Below are 25,285 nucleotides of genomic sequence, written 5' to 3' on the forward strand. Positions count from 1 at the left end.
GGGCTATTTCGCGGAGGGGGCTGCGTTGCGCGGCTGGGTGCGTGGGTCTGCGTCCCGGATGGGTACGCCGGGCTGTGTCCCGCGTGATCCTGTACCCCTGCACGTGTGTCACCCCAGCGGCCCACGGGGAACGAGCTCTCGCCCCCCTCCCGCCCCGTCCCCATCCCCACGGGACTCGCCGGGGCGGGGGCAGGACGGGGGAGAGGCACAGGGACCCGGGGGCGGCCGAAAGGGCGGGGCCAGGACCCAGCGTGGGCGTGGCCGGGAGCGGGGCGTGGTCTAGGGTGGGGCGTGGCCAGGAGCGGGGCGTGTCCCGGCGGCGATGGCTTCCCTCTTCGGCGGCGTGGAGGGGTGAGGGGTCGCGCCGCGGTGGGGGGGGGGGGGGTTTCCTCGGGGCTCTGCATTCCCCCCACCACCACCCCGATTCCTCACGGGTACCCCCGGCCCGGGTGGGGGGGCTGCAGCCGGACACCCGCCCCCCCCGCAACTCCTCCTGCCCCCCCACGGGTATCCCCAGCCGGGGAGGGGGGGGCAGGAGCCGGTCGGGGGTGGGGGGGGCCCGGCTGCAGCCGGCGGCTGCAGCCGGGCCCCCCCACCCCCGACCCCTCCTGCCCCGTGCAGGGTGGGACCAGGGGCTGAGGTCGCTGGGACAGGATGGGAGGGTCAGCAGCCCCCCCACCCCCCCAGGGACCCCCATCCTGGTCCACTCCCCCCCACCCCACCCCAGCATCCCCAAGGGCTGTTTTAGGGGCTGCAGGGGCTCCCCAGGCAGATGCAGAGCCGGGGTGGCGGGGGCGGACCGAGGGTCTACCCCCCACTGGGGAATGGGGGGGACGTGGGGTAGTGCTGGCAGTGTCGTCCCCCCACTTCTCTCCGCAGCGGAGGCACCCACTCCAGGGTGGTGCTGGTCTCCGGAGATGGCCAGATCCTGGCTGAGACAGAGGGACCCTGCACAAACCACTGGGTGAGCCGTGGGACGCCCCCCCCCAGCCCCACCGGGAGGGGGGAAGCGTGGCGGGGGGCTGGCCCTGCTTGTCCTCAAGCTCCCAGGGCACTTGGGTGGGATGAAGTCACCGGAGAAGGTGATGGGACGTTGCTGGCAGCTTGTGGCCAGCAGCAAAGATTTTGGCTGTGCGAAACTCCCCAGGGATGGAGCCTGGGGTGAGGGTGGGAGGCTTTAGCGCATCCCCCCCCCTTGGCTCTCAGCTCATCGGCTCTGAGAAATGCCTGGAGAGGATCGAGCGGATGGTCAGCGAGGCCAAGAGCAAAGCTGGGGCTGATCCCCATGTCCCTCTCCGCTCACTGGTGAGCTCCCCATCCCCCCCACACCATGCTCCCATGGAACCGGCATCCTCCCAAAGGATGCTCCGGCTCCATGTTCCCCTCGGGAGTGACGGGGACCCTCCGGCACGGGGCAGGGGCTGTCCCTCAGCGGGGGTGACCAGAAGGACGCCATTGGCAAGCTGACGGAGGAGCTGCACCAGCGCTTCCCCCACCTGAGCCAGAGTTACTACATCACCACCGATGCTGTCGGGGCCATGGCCACCGCCACCGACCACGGTAGGGGACAGCTTGCCCCGGGGTGACAGCGAGGGGGACGTCCCAGGAATGACCGCTCGTCCCCCCTCTGACCCCGCAGGTGGCATTGTCCTAATCTCGGGTACGGGCTCCAACTGCAAACTCATCAACCCCGACGGGTCAGAGACGGGCTGCGGCGGCTGGGGACACATGATGGGTGACGAAGGCTCAGGTGAGGCCAGTGGGCAGGGGGTGGGGGGGTGCCCCGGGGGGGTCTCAGCCATCTCCGTGCTCCCTCTGCAGCGTACTGGATCGCGCATCAGGCCGTGAAGATGGTGTTCGACTGCATGGACAACCTGGAGGTGCCACCTCATGATGTTGACTACATCAAGCAGGCCATGTTCGACTACTTCCAGGTGCTGCTGGGGGGGTCTTGGGAGGGATCTCTGGGCTGTGTGCTGGGGTCTGAGGGCAATTCTGGGCTGCACATTGGGATTGGGGGTCCTGGGGGGCTCTGGTGTGCACACCACAGTGGTGGGGTCTGGAGGGGATGCTCCAGGCTGCACACCAGGATGGTGGGGACCCAGGGGCTCTGGGCTGGATGGTGGGGTCCCGAGGGGGGTCCCCTCTGCTGCTGCCGGGATGCAGGGCTCACCGCTGGGATTCTCCTGACTCCCGGTGCTGTAGATCTCCGACAGGATGGGCCTCCTGACGCATCTCTACCGCACCTTTGAGAAGTCCAAGTTTGCGGGATTTTGCCAGAAGCTGGCAGAGGGTAGGGAAGCGCCTTCCCTGGGGGCCGCAGGGGGGAGGGGCTATGGGGGGGAGCAGGCCTTGGGGCAGCCCATCCCCGGGGTGATTGGGGCTGCCTGTCCCTGCCACCCTTAGTTCCCACCTGGGGACTGTCACCTCTTTGCCGTCGCGCTCCGTGACAGCTCCCCGGACCCGATCTCTGCCCCCGGCGCACCCTTCGCCCCGAGCACCCTCTGCCCTTGTCATGGGGGGGGACACATCGCTCCCCGCACGCAGTCCAGCCCGGTTTATAGGAGCCGGGTGCGAGCCCCGGTGGGTGCAGGATTGTGGGGGGGTTGTCCCAGGCCCCCTTCCCACTCTCCCCAACCCCGTACCCAGGCGCACAGGCTGGGGACCCGCTTTGCTGCCATGTCTTCAACAAGGCCGGCGAAGTCCTGGCTCGCCACATCGTCGCCGTGCTGCCCAAAATCGACAAGGTGAGAGATGACGGGGAGCAGGGGTGCATGGGGTGGGGTGGGGGGTCCCGGTGCTGGGTCTCACCCTCTGCTATGCCCCTGCAGAGCCTATTCCTGGGGGAGCTGGGGCTGCCTATCGTCTGCGTGGGCTCTGTCTGGAACAGCTGGGAGAGGATGCAGGCAGGTGAGTGGAGTGATGGGGGATGCTGGTGGGGGTGGTCCTTTGGTCCCCCGTAACCCCAGCCCTGCCTGTTTCCCCCCCAGGGTTCATCCGTGTTCTGGCACAGGCGCGGGAGGAGGCCCCCGACCATGTCTTCTCCCGGTTCAGCCTGCTGAAGCTGAAGCGTTCCTCGGCACTGGGGGGGGCCCGCTTGGGCGCCAGGAACATTGGCCAGGCTCTGCCCTTGGACTACGCCGGCAATGTGGACGTCTTCTACACCCACGTCTTCTAGCGCTGGCCCCCCAGCTCCTGCCCTGTGGCCCCTCAGGATGGAGGGACTCTCCGCACGCGGTGGTGGGGGCTTGGATAAATGGATTTTGTAATTTGGCAATAAAAAGGTTGCACCACCCGAAGGGAAATGGGCTGGGAGCCGGTGCAGGGGTGATGGGGCAGCGAGGAGAGGAACTGGCCCCGGCGCAGCCTTGCTGGGCAGGAAGAGCTCTGAGCCGTGGTGGAGCTACTGGAAAATGAAGAAAAATGGACCTTGAAGGTTCCTGTTTTGGTGCCCGAGCAGGATGGGCTGCAGTGGCCGTGGCGCTGGGTCTGGGGACGGGGTGCTGCCCAGGCCTGCCTAGAGGTTGAGCCTGATGGTGCGGGCAGGGAGGGGGTCTGGCACTCAGGGGGCAGCTGGACCCAAGCAGAAGAGGAGGGAGGAGCTGCTGGGGAGGAGGAGGAAGGAGTTGGGTACCCAAGGTGCACAAAATCAGTGGGGTGGTGGTACCTCCTGCCAGCAGCTGCAGGGACCATGGTGAGGTGTGACCCTGAGCTCAGCCTCAGCGATGGGGAGAAGGGAGCGATGCTGCCCCTCGGTGAGCAGGGGAAGGACTATTTTGCTCAGGACAGCATGACCACATATCCTCCTGGCCCAAGCTGGGGGCTCGCCGAGGGGGCCACCCACTCCCTTTGCAGACTCTCATGATGCTGCTGGGCACTGATGGCAAGCAGCAGCCCCGGCAAAGGGGAAGGCTGTGGTTGATCCTGTCTGCATGACTTCAAGCAGCTTTTTTGGGGCTGGTCTTCATTTAAAAGGAGGGGAGGGGAAAGGAAAGCCCTTTTTGCTTTGTTTGTTTGAAATACGCGGCAAGGGGCTGTGCCTGATCTAAAGCACAAAGGCAAAAGCTGCCTCTTCCTTCCAGGAAGACTGGATGAGAAGCACAGGCACTGGGACAGGCATGGAACTCACGTACCAAGTGGGGCTGATCCTGCAGGCTCACCCTGCCTTGCCAGGCTGCTCTGTGACCGGCTCTGCCAGCACGCTGTCCTGGCAAAGCTCCTCCACACACCAACATCCTCATCCAGCGGCAGGATGAAGCCATGGGCCTGGGCACTGCAGCCTGCCATACCCTGTGTCCAGCTACGGGAAGAAGCAGCAAAAGAGGCAGTGGGCTGGATGTTGGGAATCCTCTCCCCTGGGTTTCCAATTTTTTTTTAAATTTTATTTTCCCGGTGCATAAACCAGAGCTGCTTCCTCCTCCAGCCATTTCAGGCTCTGCCCAGCCAGCTCCAAGGGAGCCCCAGCCTCTGGCAGAGGACGCTGGAAACCAGCACTCCCATGGCCCTGCAGCAGAGCCAGGGGGAGGGAACAGTACCACCGTGGGGGTGAGGGAGGAAAATCCTCCAGGAACTTCCTGCCCGGACTGACATCAGAGGAACTGGTGTTGAATGGAAACCTTAGCCCTTCTCCAGGCAAGACTTCTGCATCGCTCAGTTCCAAAAAAAGTTTATTTTTAATAACGCATTGTCTGAAATTTACAGCACGTCAGAGGGTGGGGATGGGTTTTTGTTTTTTTTTGTAAGAAATCAAATGGAAACCAGAGAAAGGGTGGGAAGGAAAGAACCTGCACTACCGCTACAAAAGAAATTTGCCCAGTGTACAGCTGCCCTTCCCCACACCCCGCCATCACGTCCTGCAAAGCCCTGGGCACAGCCTGCGCTCCGGCCTCGGAGCGGAGGGAGCCTCCAGCAGCTGAAGGTGACCACGCAGGGGCTGAAGGCACGGGTTGTACCGGGAAACAACAGAACTCAACCCAAATCAACCCACGCCTTTGGGCAGCAATATTTAAGACGGGCACCTTCAACAGGCTGCCGGCTCCAGCTGCAGTAGTGTCAGGGTTTAGTGCTGGTTTTAAGAGTGGCAGCCAGAGATGGGAGATCTGCTGAGTTACGGAACGGACTGTACAGAGAGCAGCTGAGTTCAATCAGCTCAAACCTCCGCTCGCCGGTTAGTGTTTGTGGTCCAATAACCCCGGGCCCTCCTGCTGAGCTTGCCGATGGGCGCCGGCGGCAGGAGCTGCGTCGGCCAGCTTTGTTGTGCCGAGCTAATGGAGACAGACCAAGCTGTCAGCTATTGAGTGGCCATTAGCTTCCATCTCTGCAAACCCTGCAGGGATCTGTAATCCCCCTCCATTAACTACTCTGTTTAAGTAAAGGGAACACTGGAAGTAACTGCACCCGGGAGGTGAGATTTACACGGATGAGCAAAAGCTCACATCCACGTTACTAGAGCCAATAACTATTTAAATTGTTAGGCTACGCCCCTCACCGAGAAGCTTCTGCTTCCTCTGGATACAGATTTTTGACCGTGCCTGTCCAAAGGAGACCAATAAGCACAGGATTTAAAATACCAGAAGCGCCCAGGGGGATGGTTCGGGGAGCTGAAGCCCAGCCAGCTCCTGCCGATGGGGCAGGAGGTCCCCAAAAGCAAGTTCACCCGACAGAGGCATGGATCCTGCTCACCAACAGCTGCTCCGATGGCTTGGCCTTGAATGCCATCTGCCACCAGAGCCTCGGCAAAGGGGACTGCAGGGACCAGCATAAAGATGCTGCCCATCACCTTCTCTATCTAAGTCTGTGGGTGCTCCTCGGGGCTCAGACTCACCCTGACAGAAGATCCCTCTCCTTTCCTAGGGAGGCTGCTTGATACCAACTCCCCACCACTCCACTCTGCTGAGAAGGGGCTCTGTTCAGTTTTTCTTGGATTTGTTCAATGAGAAATGAAGGTACAGATGCTTCCAAGACACAGCCCATAGTGCCAGATAAGCTCAAGTGTTGGGGGGAAAAATTCTTTAAGGAGTTTTGTAGCAGCAGCCCTTCCCTTGGGATGGACGGCTGGGGTGATGTCTGACTGGTGTGGTCTCCCCTAAGAGCTCCTGCAACCTATTAAGCCGGCAGAACTCTTTTCTACCAGCAAAGAAGCACGTAAGTTAGTGTTCAGCACCTATCAGAGAGCTGGGCAGGCTGCTGCTTGGAGGAATTTAGGGTTTACAGTCTTGTTACACTTCACCTTTCCTTTAGCAAAAGAAATCCTGGTTAACGGAAACAGGGAAAGCCACAGCGGCTCCTGGCCCAGGCTCGCTGCATCCAGGGTGGGAGCAGGTGAGCAGGGGGATCCCTACAAATTCTACTTAAACAAGAAAACATGATTTTTCCACTAGCAGGTTTGAAGCACGCATCAAAATGGGCCTCTGAAACCCCTCTGAAGCATGGGGAGTGCTGGACTCGAGGACAGACCTAAGGGCCACGAGTCCTAGAAAGCAAAAACTGCCAAAATAAGGTGATAGACAATACAAAGGAAGAGTTTAAAAAAAAAAAAAAGGAAAACAAAAGAAAAAAAAGGTACTTGAAGCGTAGAGCAAGATTTTGCCACGTTGCAGCAACTCTGCTACGGCGCAGAGTCCAGCCGGGGGCCGATCCCCTCCCTCCTTCCCCCCCGCCACCTTCCCCCAGAGCAGGGACACAGTCTTTCCAAAGCCTGCCTTGACGGTCAGTACTTCACGCCGGGCACAAACTCCTTGGCATCTGGATTCAAGTTGCTTTTGCTCTGGAAGAGAAGAGGAAGGGGCGGAGGGGGGGCATCAGCAGTCCAAATGCCAGCACCCCCTGACAAAGATCGATCACTCCACAGACCCGCACCCCCAAATCTGCCCCATCCCAGCAGCCGCTTGCCAAGATTGCTGCCATGGACATTCAAACATGCAAAGTGGCTGCCCCGACTCTCATGTCCTTGCAGACACCCACAGCACTCCAGATGCTGCTGAACACGTGCCACCTCGGAAGTATGTACTCCCAGGCTAAGTTTTTTTGGGGGAAAACACGGGAGAATCTGCTGTCTGTGTCTCTCCCTGTTCTTGCTTTGGCACAGGGCTGCTGGTGGATGTGCTGCGAAGTGCAAGCGTTTTTTTTTGTCCCCGCCCACAGCAAAGCAGGGAGGTAAAGCAGCTCTGTCTGAGCACAGTCAGCAGGACTGGGCCAGAACAACCCCCACCGTGCTGGCCCACACAGCCCTGCAGTGTATCGCTGCTTTCAGGGGTGAAAACAGGCATCTCCACAACACTGATGCTCTTCCAGCCACCCAGCGGGTTTTCGCCACTCTACATATCTTTATATGCTCAGGGCACCCAGCACCCCTGGAGCAGACCTGGCTGGTCCTCCTGTACCTCTCCAGCCTGCCAGGACACCCCAACTCTGCCCAAAAGGCAGGAAAGGTCCTGGCTTGCTCTGGGACCACAGTCCAGCTCACAGCCCAGTGGCAGTCCCATTTCCACAGCTTCTGGAGAGCAAGTTCTGCAAAGCTGGATACTTTTGTCTTTAGGATACACGTCTGAAAACGAGTATCCTTGCAGAAAACTCCAAAATCATCAGCACCAGCTCTTGCATCGACACCCCATTACCACTCAGGAAAACCCCCAAGGAAATCCACCCCCCTTCCCAGGACAGGTCTTCTGCTCTTCGCCAGACCTCGCAGCACATCCTCTGAGGTCCTTACCAGGATGTCCTCTGAACTGTGGCCGTCGCCAACAGAGAGCCCGTTCAGCTGCTGCTGCAGCTGCCCCATGCCCTGGGGCAGGTCGCGTGATGGAATGAACCAGTCCTGGTCTTCTTCCTCCAGCATCTCCTGGAAGCAGCGGTCAAGAAACTCCTGCTCCTGCAGCTCCTCCTCCACCTGCCCAAACACACTTGTTAGTCACAGGAACAAACAATGCATCTTGGTGTTTTCCATACGCTGTCCCCACCTGGTAAAAGCAGGGTCTGCAACGTGCCTACCTCACCTCGATATCTGTCCATGCCTCAGAAACACTACAGTAGAGCCAAAGCTATATTTTAAACCTAGATGAACTCATTTTTTTTGACTTGCCTGTAGTCAACCCCAGGAAGTGCAAGAGCACAAAAGCTGGCATCTTTTAGGCAGAGCAAAGACGTGCTCAGGCATCACTTCCCGGATGCTGCAGACTGCTGGGGCAGGGAGATGCAGCCTGCAAGCTCACGGCACCAGGAGAATCCAGAGGGGAACGGGATAGGATTTATGGGATGTCCAGATGCATCAGCACACGCACAGGATATCAGGCTGCCAGGCTCCAGCAGAGCTTGCTGCAAAATGAAAGGGATGGCTAATAAAATCACAGCTGGGAAGCAGTGCTAGAGGTGTGCGTTGTTGCGCAGATTCTCTGCTATGAAGCGATGCTGTAGCTCTGCCAGCCTGTATTTTGCTTTCTTGCTTCCCGTGCTTCTCCTGCTTAACACCGTGGCTCTGCTCAGCCCCCTCGGCAGCCCGGTGTTCTGCAAGCACCGACGCAGGGTGGCAGTCGGCTCCCGTCGAGTGCACCATGGATGACGCCATCTCTGCTGCAAGAAAACTCCTCCCGATGCCGAGGAAAGCCACAGGACCTGGCTCGGGCTCCCGGAGCAGAGAGCTGATCACGCAGGGGAGCGCAGGCAAAGCGAGGCAGGAGAGACGGGCAGAAGGGGGGCCTGGGGGTCCTGTCCTTATCCTCGAGCAGGGACGTACCATTAGTGGGTCGCATTAACCAGCTGCTCCCACCTTCCAGGCTGTTTTTCTCTGGATGCTGACTCTAGCAAAGCAAGGGAGGCAGCAAGCTGGACAGCCCGCGCTACTGGAGGCCTCCTGCTAAACAGGCATGTGGTCGCCAGAAAACGAGCAGAGGGGGTGAGAGCCAGAAAACAGCATGATTTTGAGCAGCTGTTATTGAGTCCAAGAGGGCTGAGTGAACCCATGAATCACAAAATGCTCCGAAAAGCTTAAACCCTTACATTTCACAAGAAAGCAGAAACTACAACCAAAACTGCCTTCCTGGGAGGAAAAGGGGAGCTTTGCAACCCACTGCAGCCCCTGAGCTTGGCCAGGCTGGCAGCCCCTGCCGCTGGTGGGCTACTGGGGTCCCACCGCCCCACCATGGTGTTTACAGAGACCTGTCCATCACAAATGGCTTGGGAAGGTAACCCTGGTATCGACTTTCATAGAATCATAGGGTTGGAAGGGACCTCTGGAGATCATCTAGTCCAACCCCCCTGCCAGAGCAGGGTCACCTAGAGCAGGTTGCACAGGAACGCGTCCAGGTGGGTTTTGAATGTCTCCAGAGTTGGAGACTCCACCACCTCTCTGGGCAGCCTGTTCCAGTGCTCTGCCATCCTCAAAGTAAAGAAGTTCCTCCTCATGTTTAGGTGGAACCTCCTATGCTCAAGTTTGTGCCCATTACCTCTTGTCCTGTCGCTGGGCACCACTGAAAAGAGCCTGGCCCCATCCTCCTGACACCCACCCTTTAAGTATTTGTAAGTGTTGATAAGGTCCCCCCTCAGCCGTCTTTTTTCCAGACTGAAGAGACCCAAATCCCTCAGTCTTTCTTCATAAGAGAGGTGTTCGAGTCCCCTCATCATCTTGGTAGCCCTTTGCTGCACCCTCTCCAGCAGTTCCCTCTCCCTCTTGAACCGGGGAGCCCAGAACTGGACACAGTACTCCGGGTGTGGCCTCACCAAGGCAGAGTAGAGGGGGAGGATGACCTCCCTTGACCTGCTGGCCATGCTCTTCTTGATGCATCCCAGGATGCCATTGGCCTTCTTGGCCACAAGGGCACATTGCTGGCTCATGGTCATCCTGTTGTCCACCAGGACTCCCAGGTCTCTTTCAGCTGAGCTGCTCTCCAGCAGGTTAGCACCCAACCTGTACTGGTGCATGGGGTTATTCCTCCCCAGGTGCAGCACCCTACACTTGCCCTTGTTGAATTTCATAAGGTTCCTCTCTGCCCAAATCTCCAACCTGTCCAGGTCTCTCTGTATGGCGGCACAGCCTTCCGGTGTGTCAGCCACCCCCCCCCAGCTTTGTGTCATCAGCAAACTTGCTGAGGGTGCACTCTATCCCCTCGTCCAGGTCATTGATGAATATATTGAAGGGGACTGGACCCAGTACTGACCCCTGGGGAACACCACTCATCACTGACCTCCAACTAGACTCTGTGCCCCTAATCATGACCCTCTGAGCTCTGTCTTTCAGGTTATTCACAGCCAGTCCCCACTACATTTTAAATCACATTCAGGAAAACTCCTCGTGAGGGTTGTGAAAAGCTCTCTCATCAGTAACCAAGCCTTGGACGCTGTCTCCAGCCTCAACTACTGGAGAGTTGCTCTCCACCAGCCTTAGAAATCACGCCTGGCCAGGGGAAAATCCCCCTAACTGTTATCAAACCATCCCATTGCTATCCTCCACTGTGTTTCCAGAGGCTGTCCTCAAAAACACAGGCCAGCAGTAGCACGTGAAAATGGGATATTAATAAAAAGAAACACCCCAGAACTGCCGGCTCACCCCAGCAGGTGACAACAACTGCCCTGGGACCCTGCACTTCTACAGGACGCTGGACGAAGCAAGCCCAGCTCTGTGCATCTCGCAACACTTCAAACCCAGGCGAATATTCCCTCTTTTCTGAGTCTCGGCGTTGCCGACCATACTCTAACCACAGTCCAGCAGCACTTCATTTCCCTGCCCACACCAGAGCCTTTTCGGTGCACGCAACCGGACACTGGGGCCAAAGCCAGTGCTGGCTGTGAGCCAGGGACACAGTAATGACATGGATCCTGGACCAGGGGACAGGGAGGGGGAGATCCTGAACACACTCACACCTGGAACAGGCTGCCCAGACAGGTGGTGGAGTCTCCATCTCTAGAGACATTCAAAACACGCCTGGACACGTTCCTGTGCAACCTGCTCTGGATGACCCTGCTCCGCCAGGGGGGTTGGACTAGATGATCTCCAGAGGTCCCTTCCAACCCTACCATTCTGTGATTCTGTACCTACCTGCTAACCCTCTAGCCCCCTCTATTAGAAACCATCAACTCCTTTGCATTGCATTGTGACAACCAGGGGAGAAAGGGTTTAGTATTCGTTCAGGGCTTCTCTTTGGCTTCCTGTGGTATTTAATGCAGCTCTGTCACCTCCTGCCCCAGGCCCTTCTGCACCAACCTCACCTGCTGTCAGCACAGTTTCTCTCAGCACAAGAGCCCACCACTCCCTTTTTGCCCTCCGGGATGTGCTGGCTCCATGGGAAAAGGAACGTCGCTAGCATAAATAAGGGAGGACCTTGCCAAGAAGCTTGTGGGTTTCTGAAAACACCTGCTTGTTCCACTTGCTCAGTGCCTGGATGGTGGAAACCCTTGCGTGTGGGAGAGAAGGAGGTGAGGGGGCGAGGAAGCAGCGTGGCTTCAGAAAGATGTGGAAGATGTAAGAGAAAGTGGGTTTGGGGCAAGATTCAGCACCAGATCTTAGAGCAGCCCTAAGCCACCGGGGCTTGCATGCGAAGGCAGCAGAAGCCACCGTCACCACTGAAAGGGACATGCCTGCTGTTCCCCACCCCGAGCCCCCATCACCTGCATCTCATCCTTTCCCAGAGGCACTCAGGAGAGACTCTGGTCAGGGAGCAGAACAGAGCCAAACAAGAGGCACAGCATCTGATGAGCACCCGTGCCAGCCTGAGGACGATTTCCTCCAGGAGTGCTGCCTTCTGACAGACAGAGGTCCTGGTGCAGGACAGCTGTCCTTACCTCCCCGGTGCCCCACCAGCAGACACATTGATTTCAAAGCCCTTAAAGATTGACTTCAAAGCCCTTAAAGACTGACTTCAGCTTCTGTACAAACCATTTTTCCCAAAGCAGTGTTTCACCAGGAGCTGGACAAAGGGCTGAGCTGCCAGGGTGTCGCTCAGGAGCTGAAGTGCAGAAGCGAGGGCTAGCAGGCCAGGACAGCATGGGCGAGTATCTTGGTGACACAGTGCCCAACACAGGGAAGCCCTGAGGTCTTGGCTCCATTTTCCTCCCTCCTCCATGTGTGCATGCTTTCCTCTGCCTTGCTCCTCCACCCCTGGACACTCCCTCCAGCATGGAGCTGCAGTATGGTTTGCTTTGCACTTTGCCTTCATTGGGCTTTTAATCAAAACAGCGCTTTACAAACATTAACTAATTAATCTCACACATTTCAATCAGCACAGCTGCTTTGTGGGGGCCCCCCCAGCTGCTGCCTAATCACGTCATTAAATAAAACAAAAGCTTTGAGTCACAGCTCACTAACAATTGCTAACGTGACGCGGGGCGGCACACGGCAGCTGCTGCACACTCACCAGGAGTTACTGTCAGCAGGCGGCTGCAGTTTCCTCCTGTGGGAACAAGACTTAACTATTACCATATGGAGATTTTCTGCTGAGAACACCAGTAAAGTTGATGAAATCCTCCTTTGGTGACCAGGGGTGCGGTGGGGACATGAAATGCCTCTGTCCTGTCTGCCCACAGCTCCGGTGGTGCCTCCTGCCAGTCTCCTGACACCCTGGTGATGGGAATCCAGTGCTTGGCCATGCTCATGAGGACGTTTTAGGGAGGGGACAAGTGTCCAGGAGAGTTCAGTTTTTCTGCCTGTAGCACAACTCAGCCAGCTGATGGGGCAAGCTCCTTCCTCACCCAGTTCAAGGTGTCTCCAGCTACTGCGATGATGGCAGGAGGGACCAGCGAATTCTTCCCTGACGCCTCGTGCTGCCCTGGCTTTTAGATGAAGGCCCAAAGCAGAAGCACGAGGAGGATGCTGTATGGCTGCTCTCTCTGCTCCGCCTCGCAGGGTCGCATCATTATTCCACAAGCAAGAGCTGTTCAAACCCCACCATGATCTACCAGAAGCTCTCAAGAGCTTAGCTGGCCACACAGCATCTAGTGGCCAAGGCTCCTACTTGAGTGGTCTGGCTGCTCCAAGCATATTTGGGACTATTTCACTGAAACAGAGACTTCTACCCCTACACGAGAGGTACTAACTGCAGGAACTCGTTGCTGAGATAGCCAGGCTACAAATGCTCTCAAATTTCAAGCACTGATTTTTATGCTGGTCCTCTCCTTCCAGCTGAGCCTGTGGAAGGCCTCTGTTACCACGGCAAAGCACAGAAGATGACAGTGCCATCACTGGCCCTCTGAGAAAGATCTGAGAGGATCAAAGGCATCATGAGGGTTTTTTTCTGGCTTTATCCATCCCATGTCCTTACAGACAGATCCAATATAAACAGGATGACTCTTCCCTCGAGCCGACAGCCACCATCTCCGTGCAGGGCCCGCACCGGCTGTGACTCAGGCACACTTCATGGTGCCCATCAAAGGACATCTTTCCCTCTCCTCTACCCTTGCGTGTCCATTTTAGCCACAGAAACACAGAGCTGGCAAACACCCTCCTGGCCTTACCTGTCTGTCGAAGTCTTCTTCATTCTCCATCCACATGTACTCTGCAAAGGGGTTGTTTTCCTTTTCATCGTGGCCATTCACTACTTGGTCCTCTTTGGATTTGGGACTGGATGCTGTCGTACTGGCGAGGTCAGAGCCATTCATCATTACTGACTCTGGGAAGAAAAACATGGGGGTGAGGGAGCTGCCAGGGACACCCGTGCCCCCCAGCCCACACCAGTCACCCAGCTCCCAGATGCGTGCTTGCCACTGGCCATGCTGATGGGTGACAGCTCAGGCTTCCAGCACAAGAACCTGCTGCTTCCAGGCTGCTTTTTTCATGGCACAGTGCTATTCCCGACTCCTCTTCTCAAAAGTGCTGGAAGCAGCACTACACTTCCCTGTCAGCGGTAGCATATATTTTTCATGGTTTGACTCATCAGGGATAGTCTGAACATACTAGATCTGGACTTAGAGCAAGAGCTGACCTGACTGGCAGCTCCCTGAGAAGTTGTGAACAGGGCTTGGAAAGGCACCAGCACCCCAAACCCTGTCCATCCATCACATTTATTTTAAATCTACCACAAAATATATCAAAAGACCACAACTGGGTTATCACTATAGTCAACATACCAACAACCACAGAAGCTGACCGCTCCCTACCCCAAAATACTGAATTTTTTGGCAGAACATACACACGCCAGTTCGTGTCCCTTTATCCCTGCCTAATTTCTTTATTTTTAGAGGGCATTTCACAAAACCCTGTTGGTTTGCAACATGAAGACTGCCTTTTTCTAAGGCAGGCATTCAGAGTCCCAGTAGCACTGCTTGAAGGAAAACAAACCTTACAGAGTCCCAGACCTCAGTTTCTGAAAGGCTCCCAGGAGCAGAAGGAGGGAAGCAGACACAGACAGACAAATGAGCCAATAATTCAATAGCAAAATCCTATGGAATAGTGAAACACGGACCAAGGCCAGCACAACCCTGCTGAAAAACGTCCAAACATCACATAACGACATCCCAGCTGTACGTTTTACTCTCCCCTGGTAAAGGCTTTATCTGCAGCTGAGCTGCATCCAGCTCCAGTGCAGCACTGGGGCACAGGGATGAATTAGAGAGCATCCCACATGAGCAGGGGCTGGAAAACACGACTTCTTGGAACAACTGTCAGGAGCGGGTTGGTTTGGTCTCGTGGAAGATGACAGCCGGGGAGCCCCACGCAACCACCAGTTGTACTATACGATTACCGTGGGTCCCTTCTAACTGAAGTTATCCTATCCTATTCTCTTTAGGTACAGAAGAAGGTTGCAGAAAAATCAGTCTTTTGCCCTTGTGGATACAGAGGGGTTTTCGGTTTTTGCAGCAGTAGAAATTGGATTTGTAGGGGAGAGTGAGGTCAGGGAGACCACCAGTGATGATGGGAACTAATACCCTTTGCAGGGGGGCAAGCCTCTCCGAAAAGTCTCAGGAAACAGTTAGTGACGGGCACCAGGGTGGTACAGGTATGCCTACTCCTACTTTAGGAACGTGACGACAAATTAGACGATCTCTCAGAGTCTCCGTGAGCCCCTACAAGGCTGTGAGAGCAAGTGACATCCCCGCCAGAGCCTGGTCTTTTCTGTATCCACCCAGGTCACAGCTGCCATCAGACCTGCATCCCAGCAGCTGCTCCAATCACCTGGAAGCAGGGATCCCACATTACTCGTTAAAAGCAGCCTGCTCTATGGGCCAAGCAGATTATCCTCATTTTTGGGAGGAATTCAAAGCACAGTCAGGTACATGACAGCTGTTGCATGTTACTCTCTGAAAAGCATCCCTGTCAATAACAAAGGTGCTCAGACCTTGCGTACCAACGCTCTTGGGTCCCCAAAAGCAGCACAGCTTTAACACAGCTGCTCCTGGGCAAAGAAAAAAGGGGAAAAAAAAGGGAAAAGGAAGAGCAGCAAGGTCCTCAGGCTCCCTGCAATCTTGGGGCACAGCTCGAGGCCACACTGAAGCGGCCTTTGTTATCTGCAGAGAAGCAATAAAGGCTCCGAACCAAGCATGGAAACAGAAAACCATGCCAAAGCCAACACAGCGGCTCTCCTGTGATCAACGAGACTTATTGACGACCGACAGCTCAAGTCTGGCAGGAGAGAGTCGCAGGGCAGGCGGGAAGGCAAACAGAGCTGCAAAGCAACTAAAAAGGCATGAAAGGTTTGGACAGGGGAGCTCTCCCTCCCTTCCCCCCTCCCTGCCTGCTTCTCTCGCTGCCAGCGCAGATGTTTGCACAGGCAGAGCCCAGAGCTCAAGGACGCAGGAGTTTTGAGGAGCTGGTGGAGTTCACAGCTTATGTACAGTGTCTAGAGCTGGGTCCTCTGTGCAGACAGGCAGGATTGGTGCTGGGTCGAACCAAAAGCCCTCCTGCTACCCTGCTGTAGATCAGGCAGCTGCCATTGAGAGACAAAGCCAGGTGCCTGTGCTGGTCCGGCAGCCCTGTACCAGTCACTGCAGGGAACAGTTTAGTTGGAGAAGCAGCACAAGAGAGGAGGGACGTTTTTTGCAATGTTTAATTTTATGCTTTTTATGTTATATTTAAAAAAAAAATAAAAAAAAGCTTCCTCTCACTCCTCAAGACTCTAACTAGAGACTTAGAGACTCTTAGAGACTCTAACTCAAGACACCCCTAACTAATCGGGCTGCAAAGAGTCCTTGGTCCCATGGTCCTGGCTCTTGGCAGAGCTTTGCAGCTCTCTCTGAACAGCAAAGGGGTTTTTCCGTGAGTGTTTGCTGTGGGTGACCTGGGACCCATGGCATGGCCGTGGGAGGAGGAGAGGCAGAGGAGGGCAGCCGGCCTGACGTGGTGAGGGCGGCATGCTGTGGTTTGGGAGCAGAGACATGAAAGGATGGCTTGTGCCTAGTTTCCCTCCCAGGTTTATAATGCATCAGTAGGACTTTCATCGTGGTTCCCATCGGCAGGACAGGTTTTTCAGGCAGACGGGGAGCAACAAAGGCAGCAGCTCAGCAGAAACAGATCATAACAGCAGGGCGGACCCAAGCATCACCAGCATCCCAACATCCGTGCAAAGCCCACAACCCTTGGTCATCCACACGTCCCACTCCAGTTCCCAGAACAAACCAAAGGGCTCCCACATCCCCAGTCACTGCAGCGGGGCTGGCAGGGTCCCAGTCAAGCTCGGTTTCCCTGTTTTGGCTTTCACCATCCCCTAAAGGACAGACAAAGAGCCAGTATCCCTGGGAAGGGACCCTACTGCCCACAGCCCTGGGCACACCATGCACCATCTGCTGCGGTCCCCAGGCTGTGTAAACAGACCTGCTGCTCACCAAAATTAGAGCACAGGAAGCATTTGTACCTCCACATCACAGCCAATGCCACTTGTTTACTCTGTCACCAACAGGTCCATTTTTCTTTTTTTTTTTCTTTTTTTTTTTTTTTAAACACATAGGTGTCCAAAGACCCATTCCCAGCACCTCTCAGCAGGCTCAGAATCCCCCACATTCACTGTGGAAGTTGTATCACTGTGGTTACCATGCATGTTTCCCTACCACACTATTCCCACCTCTTCTGTAAGATTTAAGCTGTCCCAAAGCTTCCTGAGCCATCCACAGTCCTCACTTGCAGCCATGCCCTGCCTGCTGGAGCCAGAGATTTCTGAACAGCCCCAAGCAAAAAGGGAGCTCCGAGATGCCAGCCTGGATGTTTAAGTGTCACAGTCCTGTCAGCAAGACAGGAGCGATGGCCCTGCGCTTTGCTGGGAAAAACAGCAGGCAGCAAGTGGCAGGCAGGAGAGGCAGGCTGCCCCACAGCGCTGGGACAGCTGCCTGCCATGCAAGCTCATCCTGCCAGGGGGCTGCTCCTGCCTGCACATCCTCTAAGAATATGCCAAGTGAAAAAACTCACCGAACAGGAAGACAGGCACCCAAATCTCCCGTTGGTGTTGACTGGTACAGCACGAAGGGCAGCAGGTACCCAGGGGCAGGGGTACGTGCACAGATGGCGACAGCACAGGAGCAACCTATGTGATGTAGCCCTTCAGCAGCCCAAACACGAAAGGGAAAAAAAAAAAAAAACCCACCAAAAAAACCCAACAAACCAACAAAGTGGTTTTTTTATCTCCCATTTTTCACAGCTGTGTCTGAAGGAACCAAGGTCATGGTTTTCCCTTATCGGCCAGCACTCGGAGCATGCCAGCAGTCCCTCACAGCAGCCCTGGCCATGCAGAGCCATCCCTGCCTGGAAAAGTGCCTTCCAAGGGTGCATTTTCCAGTCTGCCTGAGCCAGGCTCAATGTAAGTTTTGGTCTGCATGTTATTTATCTGAGTCACCGGAGCAGCGCTGTAACCGTCAGCCTGTTGACGCTCTACCAAGTATGCACAGAGCCAGGGTAATTTTGATATATTGCTGAGACACTGCAGTGAGCTTACTGCTCTGAGCCATGGCTCTCCATTGAAACTAAAATAAGTTAAAAAAAATCTGCTCTCTTATAATGAAGGCTTCTTGGATTTATTTCTCCTTTCCCCTGGAAAATTAAGTAGATTTAAAAAAAAAAAAAAAGAAAAATAAAAAAGTAATCTTCAACCTGGGCACTGAGAGCTCAGAAAGTCCATCCAGAGCACACAAACCACCTCCTCAGAGCTGCACGTCCTGAGCCAGAGCATGGCAAATCCCGAGGAGTTACACCGTGCGGCTGCCTGCAAGGCAGGGAGGCAGCCTGGGAGGTCCCTGCTAGTCTTTACAAACATCTTCATCATACTTAATGCTCCCATACTTGCCTGAGGCTGGAACAGCAGCCCGGCAAGGTAGGTTTTCTTTGGAAAAGGTACTGGACAATGTGAGCTGGGGAAGAGAAATTCATCCCCCATTTGGTATTTGGGTGATGCTTAAATGCTACAGACTTCAGGGGACCTGACCCCAGCTGGGGCTACGAGGCAGTAGCTGGTAGATTCCATTAGCCTGGAAATAGTCACCGAGGCAAGTTAGCACAAGTGACCAAGACATTCAAGGGCAAACTAATCAGCGTTGCTCACACAGGAAGATGCCAACACAATACCACCATCCCAACACCGATGGCATCTAAAGGAGATGAACTTTTTTTGGAGAAAACATCCATGTTTCTGTGTGGACATGTCTCAGCCTCTGTGCTGCTGCACGAAGACTGCACTGTGCTCCAGGCACAAGGCTGGGCATCGTCTAGCCCTGCTGCAGAGCTCAGCGCAGGGCTGTGAGTGTTACCTGCCCTTCAAAGCCAAGAGGGAGAAGCAGGAGACACAATGCAGGAGCCAGCAGATGTGATGGTGGCTCTGTGCTCCTCCAGAGGCAGGTCTGTTCCCTCTGCCTCCAGCCCCTCACCTGATCCCTTTGGCAGCAGTGGACACGTACCGCAGCTACCCACACTCTGCCCACCTCCCTGACTCCTCTGCCTGCACTTCTGCAGCTGTGGTCCCATTCTGTGTGCACCACACTGGTACAAACCCCGACGCGGTGGTCGGGTTGTGCTACGTGAGACCTGCTGCCCTTGCTTCAGAGCAGAAGCTGCGAGGCCACGTGGGCTGCCTTGTCCCACTCTCTCCTGCTCCTTGGAATTACAAAGCAGAGCAAAAGCCAGGTCCCCTTATCACCATGTTGAGACATTTGACACAAGAAGGGCAGAAACTTTGTGAATCGACTCTGCAGGAGGTGGGGAAGGACTCCTTAGAGCAGGCAGCACCCATGCATGGCAATAAAAGGGGGCAGCTGACCCTGAGGGAGACGAGGCTGAGACAGAGGAGCAAGAGGACAGCAAGCACAAAGGCATAGGTATCCGCCATGCTGCAAGAGGAGCACAGGAGGCGAGAGCCTGATGCAGAGAAGGAGATAACGCAGGACGATGCGGTCGAGGTGGCAGGCAAGCAAGCTGATCTCGCAGGCAAGCATTTTTCCAGCGGCGAGCCACATATGGAAGGAAGGGCAGGCGGGCAGTGCTGCAAGTCCGCCTTGAGCGGGTCAGGGGGCTGTGGCAGCCAGCAAGATGGCACTGTGGTTGGAATGAGCTGTCCTGTGAGGACAGCGTACACACAGGAACGCTTCAGGCTGCTGCAATGGAGCAGCACAAGGCATGGCGAGTTATTAATAATCTGGATAATGCACTTCAATACCCCAGAATTACACATATGGTTATCCTCTCTTTTCAGGCAAGCCATTAGACTGTTTCCTTACCTAATTCAGGAGGATAACACACAACAGAACAAGCCTGGGAGCCAAGACCCTTCATGAGTCCCACTTCTGGCTCGTTTCTGCCCCTATGAGAGCATCCCTTTCTTACACCAAGTGTGGCATGGGCCACGTTTCTCCCCTTCACCCCCAAAGAGTTAACAAGTCAGCACCAGACAGGAGAATTGAGCACAGCTGCGCGCTTGGCTCAAGGAGAGGGACATATGGTCCTCCTTACCCTCCCAGGCTGGCGCGGCCAGAGCCAAAACCTCGGCGGAGGCTGCTTTGGCGGGGAGCGCTGGGTTACGTGATGGAGGAGGCTGGCCGGCCAGGGCTCCCAGCTCTATAAATAGCTTTGGGAATCATTGTGTTTGCAGACGGGCTGGTGGTTCAGCAGGAAAACCCACCCAGCGCAACCTAGACTTCAGAAAAAAAAAAAACCAAGCAAAAAACGAGCCCTTCTTTCTCTGTGCACTTTCACAGCTCCCCTCCTTCCCAACTGCCCTGCTTTGGAGCATGGCTAGATTTGCAAGGGCTGGTACCACGGGGGGAAGGCGAGAGGTTCGTGCTGCATCCCCAAGCCTGTGCTGCTGCACCTTCATCCCAGCTGCACTTTGGCTTTAACAACACTCAAACTTCAACTTGTAGAGCATTCATAAAAAAAAACCCACTATTTTTCCCCCCCTCAACCAGTGCAGAAATGCTTCCCACAGAAGAGGCACACTGGAGCATGAGCAAATTGGTTTGAAGTCCTCAACCAGAAGCCCAGGACTGATCCATACTCAGGCAGCGCTGGGGCAAGGAGGGGAGGAGAGGGCTGGACATTTTTGCAGGCCACATCTCAGCTCCTCCGAAGCAGCAATTAGAGAAGGGCAGCTCGTTAGCCTCCTTTCCCAAGAGAGTGGGTTGTCCCATTTCAGCTCACACAGGTGCTTCTCAGACTCCACAGAGTCAGCCCCAGTTCCAACACCCTCACTCTTTCCACTTGCTTCTCCCCCTGCCCACCTGCGCCTTGCGCAGTAAATGTAGAGATTACCTTGCTCTAATCTCTGTTTGCAGAAAAGGTCTCTGCACTTCGGAGTCCCAAGCTGCGCTTTTTATCTCCCAACTGTGTAGATTTTTCCAGTAGCTGTGAGTGTTGCCAGCTGCCCTGCATGGCACTTGTGATGTTCCCCCAGCTCTGCTTCCAGCTGGGTCTCACTGGGGAACCCAGCGTGACTGGGTCTGGCTTTTTCTGCACAACTGCAATCCGGCTCCGGCCCAGCCCACGCTCTATCACCACCCTGACGTCTTTCAAGTATTTTTTCCCCAGGCTTCTCCTTCCTATTATACTGGCACTTCAGGTTTTATTCCCTACCACCGACGCTGAAGCGCTGAGCTGGCGAGCTGCTGCAGACCTGGGGGAGTCACCCACTGCTCCCTGATGTCTTCAGCCCTCTGTAATTACAGGGTGTTAAGTTTTCCTGGTTAGTCTGGACTTCTAATGTTAGGCTGGACTCCTGCTACTCCCTTCTCGGGCTGTCTGGGCTACTGGGGGGGTGTGCCAGACCGTGCTCGCAGCCCGCAACAGATGTGGAGCTTTCCATTTATCTCAGTTGCTGAGGAACTGCATCCTATTTCCATCTCCGATCTGGGGGATAATCTCATCCTGCACTATTTTAATCTGCATCCACAAGAACAATCCCCCACTTTGCTCAGGCACAAAAAGAAGCGCCGCCAGATCCCCCGTCATTTTGAAAGCACCAGAAACATCGAACACCGCTCTTGAGCCGAGTCCAAGAAATGCTTAGAAACCTAATTTCAAATTCATCCTAAACACTGCTCTTCATTGAGCTACTTTTAATCTCAGGCAAAGACAACACGTTCTGCACTTCACAGCTCACAAACGGGTCCTGCTGCTCACCAGGATTAACACTGCAATACACTGCAGCAGTGATATGGCCAGCCAGCACCACGCATGAGCCCGCCAGCAGCAATATTCTGTAATTTCTTTAAGGGACCTGATAACAGAAATTTTAAAGGCCTCAAAACAGAGCATCCATCAGGCAGCACTTTCCAGCTCCCCAGGCAGTGGTGACCACTTCTGCTTTGGGAGGGGAAAACTGATCAGAGCCAGGAGATGCTTTTCCCACAGATGCACCGCGAGTTTCCCACACAGTGACATTCATGGGGCAAGGCAGGGACAGCGTTCCCTGCCTGCCTGGGTGTGGGCAAAGAGAACTGAGAGCAGAAAAAGCCAGCAGTGCAATGTCTGCAGCAGGAATGGCCGGAGACTGAAACCAAGGAAGCAAATGAAACACTTTTCCAGGGCTCTCCAGATTTGTAGGAGCAGCTTTATCTCTGTTTGTGCCAGAGGCCTGACACAGAGGCACCTTTCCAAGCACCTCACAGTGCGTGCCCTGTACTTACATCGCAGGCTTTGCCCATTCTGGCACTGGACACCTGCCCTCCATGCCATCGCTTTCACTCTGAGCAGGGATGGGGAAACAAAGCACAACGAGGCCAAGAGGGCGAAGGGAGACGTGGCAATTTGACACGCATTTCAGGAGCTCAGGTCTGCACCTTGGCAGCTGGATCGCGCTGCTCCCTCCCTTGGGCATAGGCAGGCTGCGGTAGCACAGTCACAGCTGCTGGGGCTCAGCACCATTCTCCAGGCCACCAAAACCTGATGAAATGTGCCCTGTCAACGCCAAACAAGAGTGGGTGCTGGCCAGGCTGGCTGGCGGCTGCCTTTCAGCAGCCTGGATTTCGGCTGCTGACAACACCGGCATGGATCAAATTAACACTGGTGTAAGGGCCGGTGCGATGACAGCTCCTGAGATGGACGCTGTCCTCACGCAGTTTAGGTCCCTGGGGTGCCATGGACCAGCCAGCCCAGCGGTGATAGATGACCCAGAGGTGAACGGCTGAGGGTCTTGCTTCACACTCCTGTGGCCAGCTGTGAGGGGAAAACAAACTCCTGCTTCAAGGGAACAAGCCTGTTTCTCGCCTTGGCCACTCACTTTCTAGAACAAAAGCCTGAAAGTTTGCATGAAAGTCGAGCTCCCTCTAACAGAGCCCTGAGATACACCGTCCACCTGCATACGGCTAAGTGTTTTCTGCCTGTCTCAAGTAAATACGTGGGGAATCCTGCAAGGACACGCGTGCATCTTAGATACAGCATGCATGCATGCCTGGCTCTTCCTTACTCAGCCTGGAAAAGGGCTGCCCCATCAGCTTGTCACCCAGGAGCTCTTCAGAGGGAAGAACTGCAGACTTTTTTGCACAGGAAGGAAATGTGGATTTTTTCAACGCAAGATTGTAATGCACATTTTTGTCTTGAGCTATTAGGAACTGCACAAACACAACTGAGAGCTTCACACAGCCTCTTCTGTGGCCTCTATGGCCAAGGTTAACAGACGAACAAGGATCCAGATCAACCATACTCCAAAGTGACACAGAGCCCAGCATGCGTCCCATCAAGCAGTCACTGTGCCAGATGCAGAGAGAAGTTTTCCTACCTGGCCAAGATGCTCCTGTAGCAGTATCTGACATGTCACTGCACGCCAGGCTGAAACCTGAAGAGCCGGCACATAACAAAATATCTGAAGGGCACAAGCCAGGAGCCAGCTACACCACCCCAAGCCTGCCGCTGCCGCATCCCGTCCCCCGTAAACATGGATGGCAGGGGCAGGCCAGCCCAGGCTGGGGAGGGCAATCTCCTCCCAGCCCAAACCCACCCATGTGCTGCATTCCGAGCCTCCGCAGTGCAGGCTGGTCTAGTTTTTTAGGTAAATTTGAGAAACCACCTTCCAGTCACTGCCATCTGCAGACAGCACATTGTGCCACCTGCCTCAGGGTTGGGGGGTCCCTCCAGAGCAACAGCAGCATGCAGGACTGCTGTGCCAGTCTCCTGCGTGGTCCGCTGGAGCAGAGATCATGCTGTGGGAGTGGGTCAGAGCAGGCTTAGGAGGAAGAAGCCTGTCTCCCCCTGTCCCATGCCTTTGCTGAACCCATCCTCTCCCTGCATGGTGGGTCAGCAGGGCCGGTGGCACACTCCCCTCACCTCACCCCACCCCATGGGCAGGGGCCCTGGCCCACACAGAGAGGAGCCTGAGGACTGTTTTGGGAGCCTGCTCCCGAGGGGTGCTGGGGGGCCAGAAGAGGATGAGGGACAGGGAGGCAGGAGAGCGCCCAGCTGGAGTCTGGCAGGGCCCCAGCCACCAGTGCTGGTTTCTTTGGTGAAACCAGGCAGGAGGGACTTCTGCCGGTCTCCCCGACCAGGGCACCTTGTTGAACACCTGCTCCCGGGTCTCCTCCACACCCACCTCACCTTCGGGGGATGCAGCTCCTCCGGCAGCCTGAACCCTGCGCTTCCGAGTCTCTGTCTTTACCTGGCCTGCATGTCTCAGGGAAGGAAGCTCCCCCAGCAAAACGCGGCCTTTGCAGTTCGATAAAGAGCCAGAACCCGAAGCGTGCTCCCTCACTCCCACCCCAGCCCTCCCCGCCGGGCGCAGGCCGGAGCACGGCAGCGCTCCCGGGACGAGGGCTGCCAGCGACTCGTGGCTGCAATGACAGAGGTGCGAGGCACAGCCGTAGGCGGGCCGAGGCCTGCGAGCGTCGCCCAGCGGGGCTTTAATTCCAGCCGGGCCGGACCGGGGCCTACCCGGCCTGCGCCCGCCGGCGGCCCGCCAGCCCCAGCCCCCCGCGGTGTTCGCCCCAAGAGGCCGGCGGGCTGTCGGGGCCAGGTCGGGCCCGCGCCCGGGACTCGTCCCGTAGTCCCCTCCCCGTACCTGCCGGCCGGGCCAAGCCGGTGCCGCTCCGCGGGCGCCCGCCCTCCGCTGTCGTTGTCGCTATCGTCGTCCTCGTCGTCGTCGCCGCCGCCGGACCCCGCCGTCGCCCGCCCCCCCGGCCCCGCGCGGCGGGGACACACCCCCCAGCCCCGCCCTAACAGACCCCGGCACCCTATTGGCCAGACCCGCCACGCGACCCCGCCTCCCCCCACGCTCAGCTCTAAGCCTGGTTGGGTGGAAGGGTACGCGAGCGTGTCGCTATTCCAACAGTCCGCTGCCACTCCGGCTTCTAGTCCCGCCCCCTCTGCCACTACCTGATTGGTTAACCTCCAAGGGTCGGATTGGTTGGGGCGCACGCGTCCCCCACGTGGGGTCAGACGGCGGGGGCGGGGCCGAGGTGGGGCGGGCGTGGCCGGCCACGATGTAAATAACGCCATCACCCCGCCCCCCTCCGCCCTGATCCTGATTGGCAGGGGCGACGCCCAATGGGAAGAGGCGTCGCAAGCCTCCTGCCCCGCCCACGAAGGAGCGCTGCGAGGGAGCCTCTGATTGGTGGGTCGATGTAAACACAGCGAGGGGGCGGGGGAATCCCCGGGCGCCCGAGCCGGGGGGGGGTGGGGGCCGTCACGTGGCGGGCGCGTGGCTGCGGGGTGGGGCGGGGGTGGACCTGAACCCTTTGGGGGGGGGGGTGACCCAGCCCCGCACCCCGAGTGATGGGGGGACCGCGGGGGGGACCCAGCCCCGTACCTCAGTCCTGGGGCCAGTGCTGGGGGACCCGGCCTGTACCCCCAATTTTGGGGGGGGCACCTCGGTGATGGAGGGGGGGGGGCGCGCCTTCACCCCCAGGGTAGGGGGGGGCACCCAGCCCCACACCCTCGAGTGTTGAGGGCACCTCGAGGGGGACC

General features: G+C 56.6%; 2 protein-coding genes across 2 annotated transcripts; one reads left to right on the forward strand and one right to left on the reverse strand.

Moving 5' to 3' along the window:
• Positions 1 to 287: 287 nt before the first annotated feature.
• On the forward strand, positions 288 to 3,299 carry NAGK (N-acetylglucosamine kinase). Its single transcript, XM_063336020.1, has 10 exons — positions 288 to 351; positions 880 to 964; positions 1,207 to 1,305; positions 1,419 to 1,560; positions 1,640 to 1,750; positions 1,822 to 1,934; positions 2,206 to 2,293; positions 2,650 to 2,747; positions 2,832 to 2,910; positions 2,991 to 3,299. The coding sequence occupies exons 1-10, from the start codon at positions 323 to 325 to the stop codon at positions 3,176 to 3,178; spliced, it is 1,032 nt and encodes a 343-aa protein (XP_063192090.1). The 5' UTR covers positions 288 to 322; the 3' UTR covers positions 3,179 to 3,299.
• A 1,351-nt stretch (positions 3,300 to 4,650) lies between these two features.
• On the reverse strand, positions 4,651 to 24,527 carry PAIP2B (poly(A) binding protein interacting protein 2B). Its single transcript, XM_063336395.1, has 4 exons — positions 24,381 to 24,527; positions 13,441 to 13,595; positions 7,712 to 7,888; positions 4,651 to 6,766 (listed from the first exon to the last, which is right to left on the reverse strand). The coding sequence occupies exons 2-4, from the start codon at positions 13,585 to 13,587 to the stop codon at positions 6,710 to 6,712; spliced, it is 381 nt and encodes a 126-aa protein (XP_063192465.1). The 5' UTR covers positions 13,588 to 13,595; positions 24,381 to 24,527; the 3' UTR covers positions 4,651 to 6,709.
• Between the last annotated feature and the right edge of the window lie 758 nt (positions 24,528 to 25,285).

This window comes from Chroicocephalus ridibundus, chromosome 5, assembly GCF_963924245.1.
Source record: "Chroicocephalus ridibundus chromosome 5, bChrRid1.1, whole genome shotgun sequence".
NCBI classification, from domain to species: Eukaryota; Metazoa; Chordata; class Aves; order Charadriiformes; family Laridae; genus Chroicocephalus; species Chroicocephalus ridibundus.

Bases quoted from the DNA above. Each gene is read 5' to 3' on its own strand.
- NAGK (XM_063336020.1), top strand. From the start codon at position 323: ATGGCTTCCCTCTTCGGCGGCGTGGAGGG. The intron at 1,751-1,821 runs GTGAGGCCAGTG...CTCCCTCTGCAG, and splicing joins GATGGGTGACGAAGGCTCAG to CGTACTGGATCGCGCATCAG. The intron at 2,748-2,831 runs GTGAGAGATGAC...ATGCCCCTGCAG, and splicing joins TGCTGCCCAAAATCGACAAG to AGCCTATTCCTGGGGGAGCT.
- PAIP2B (XM_063336395.1), bottom strand. From the start codon at position 13,587: ATGATGAATGGCTCTGACCTCGCCAGTACGACAGCATCCAGTCCCAAA. The intron at 7,889-13,440 runs GTAAGGCCAGGA...GTGTTTGGGCAG, and splicing joins AAGAAGACTTCGACAGACAG to GTGGAGGAGGAGCTGCAGGA. The intron at 6,767-7,711 runs GTAAGGACCTCA...CTTCTCTTCCAG, and splicing joins ACAGTTCAGAGGACATCCTG to AGCAAAAGCAACTTGAATCC.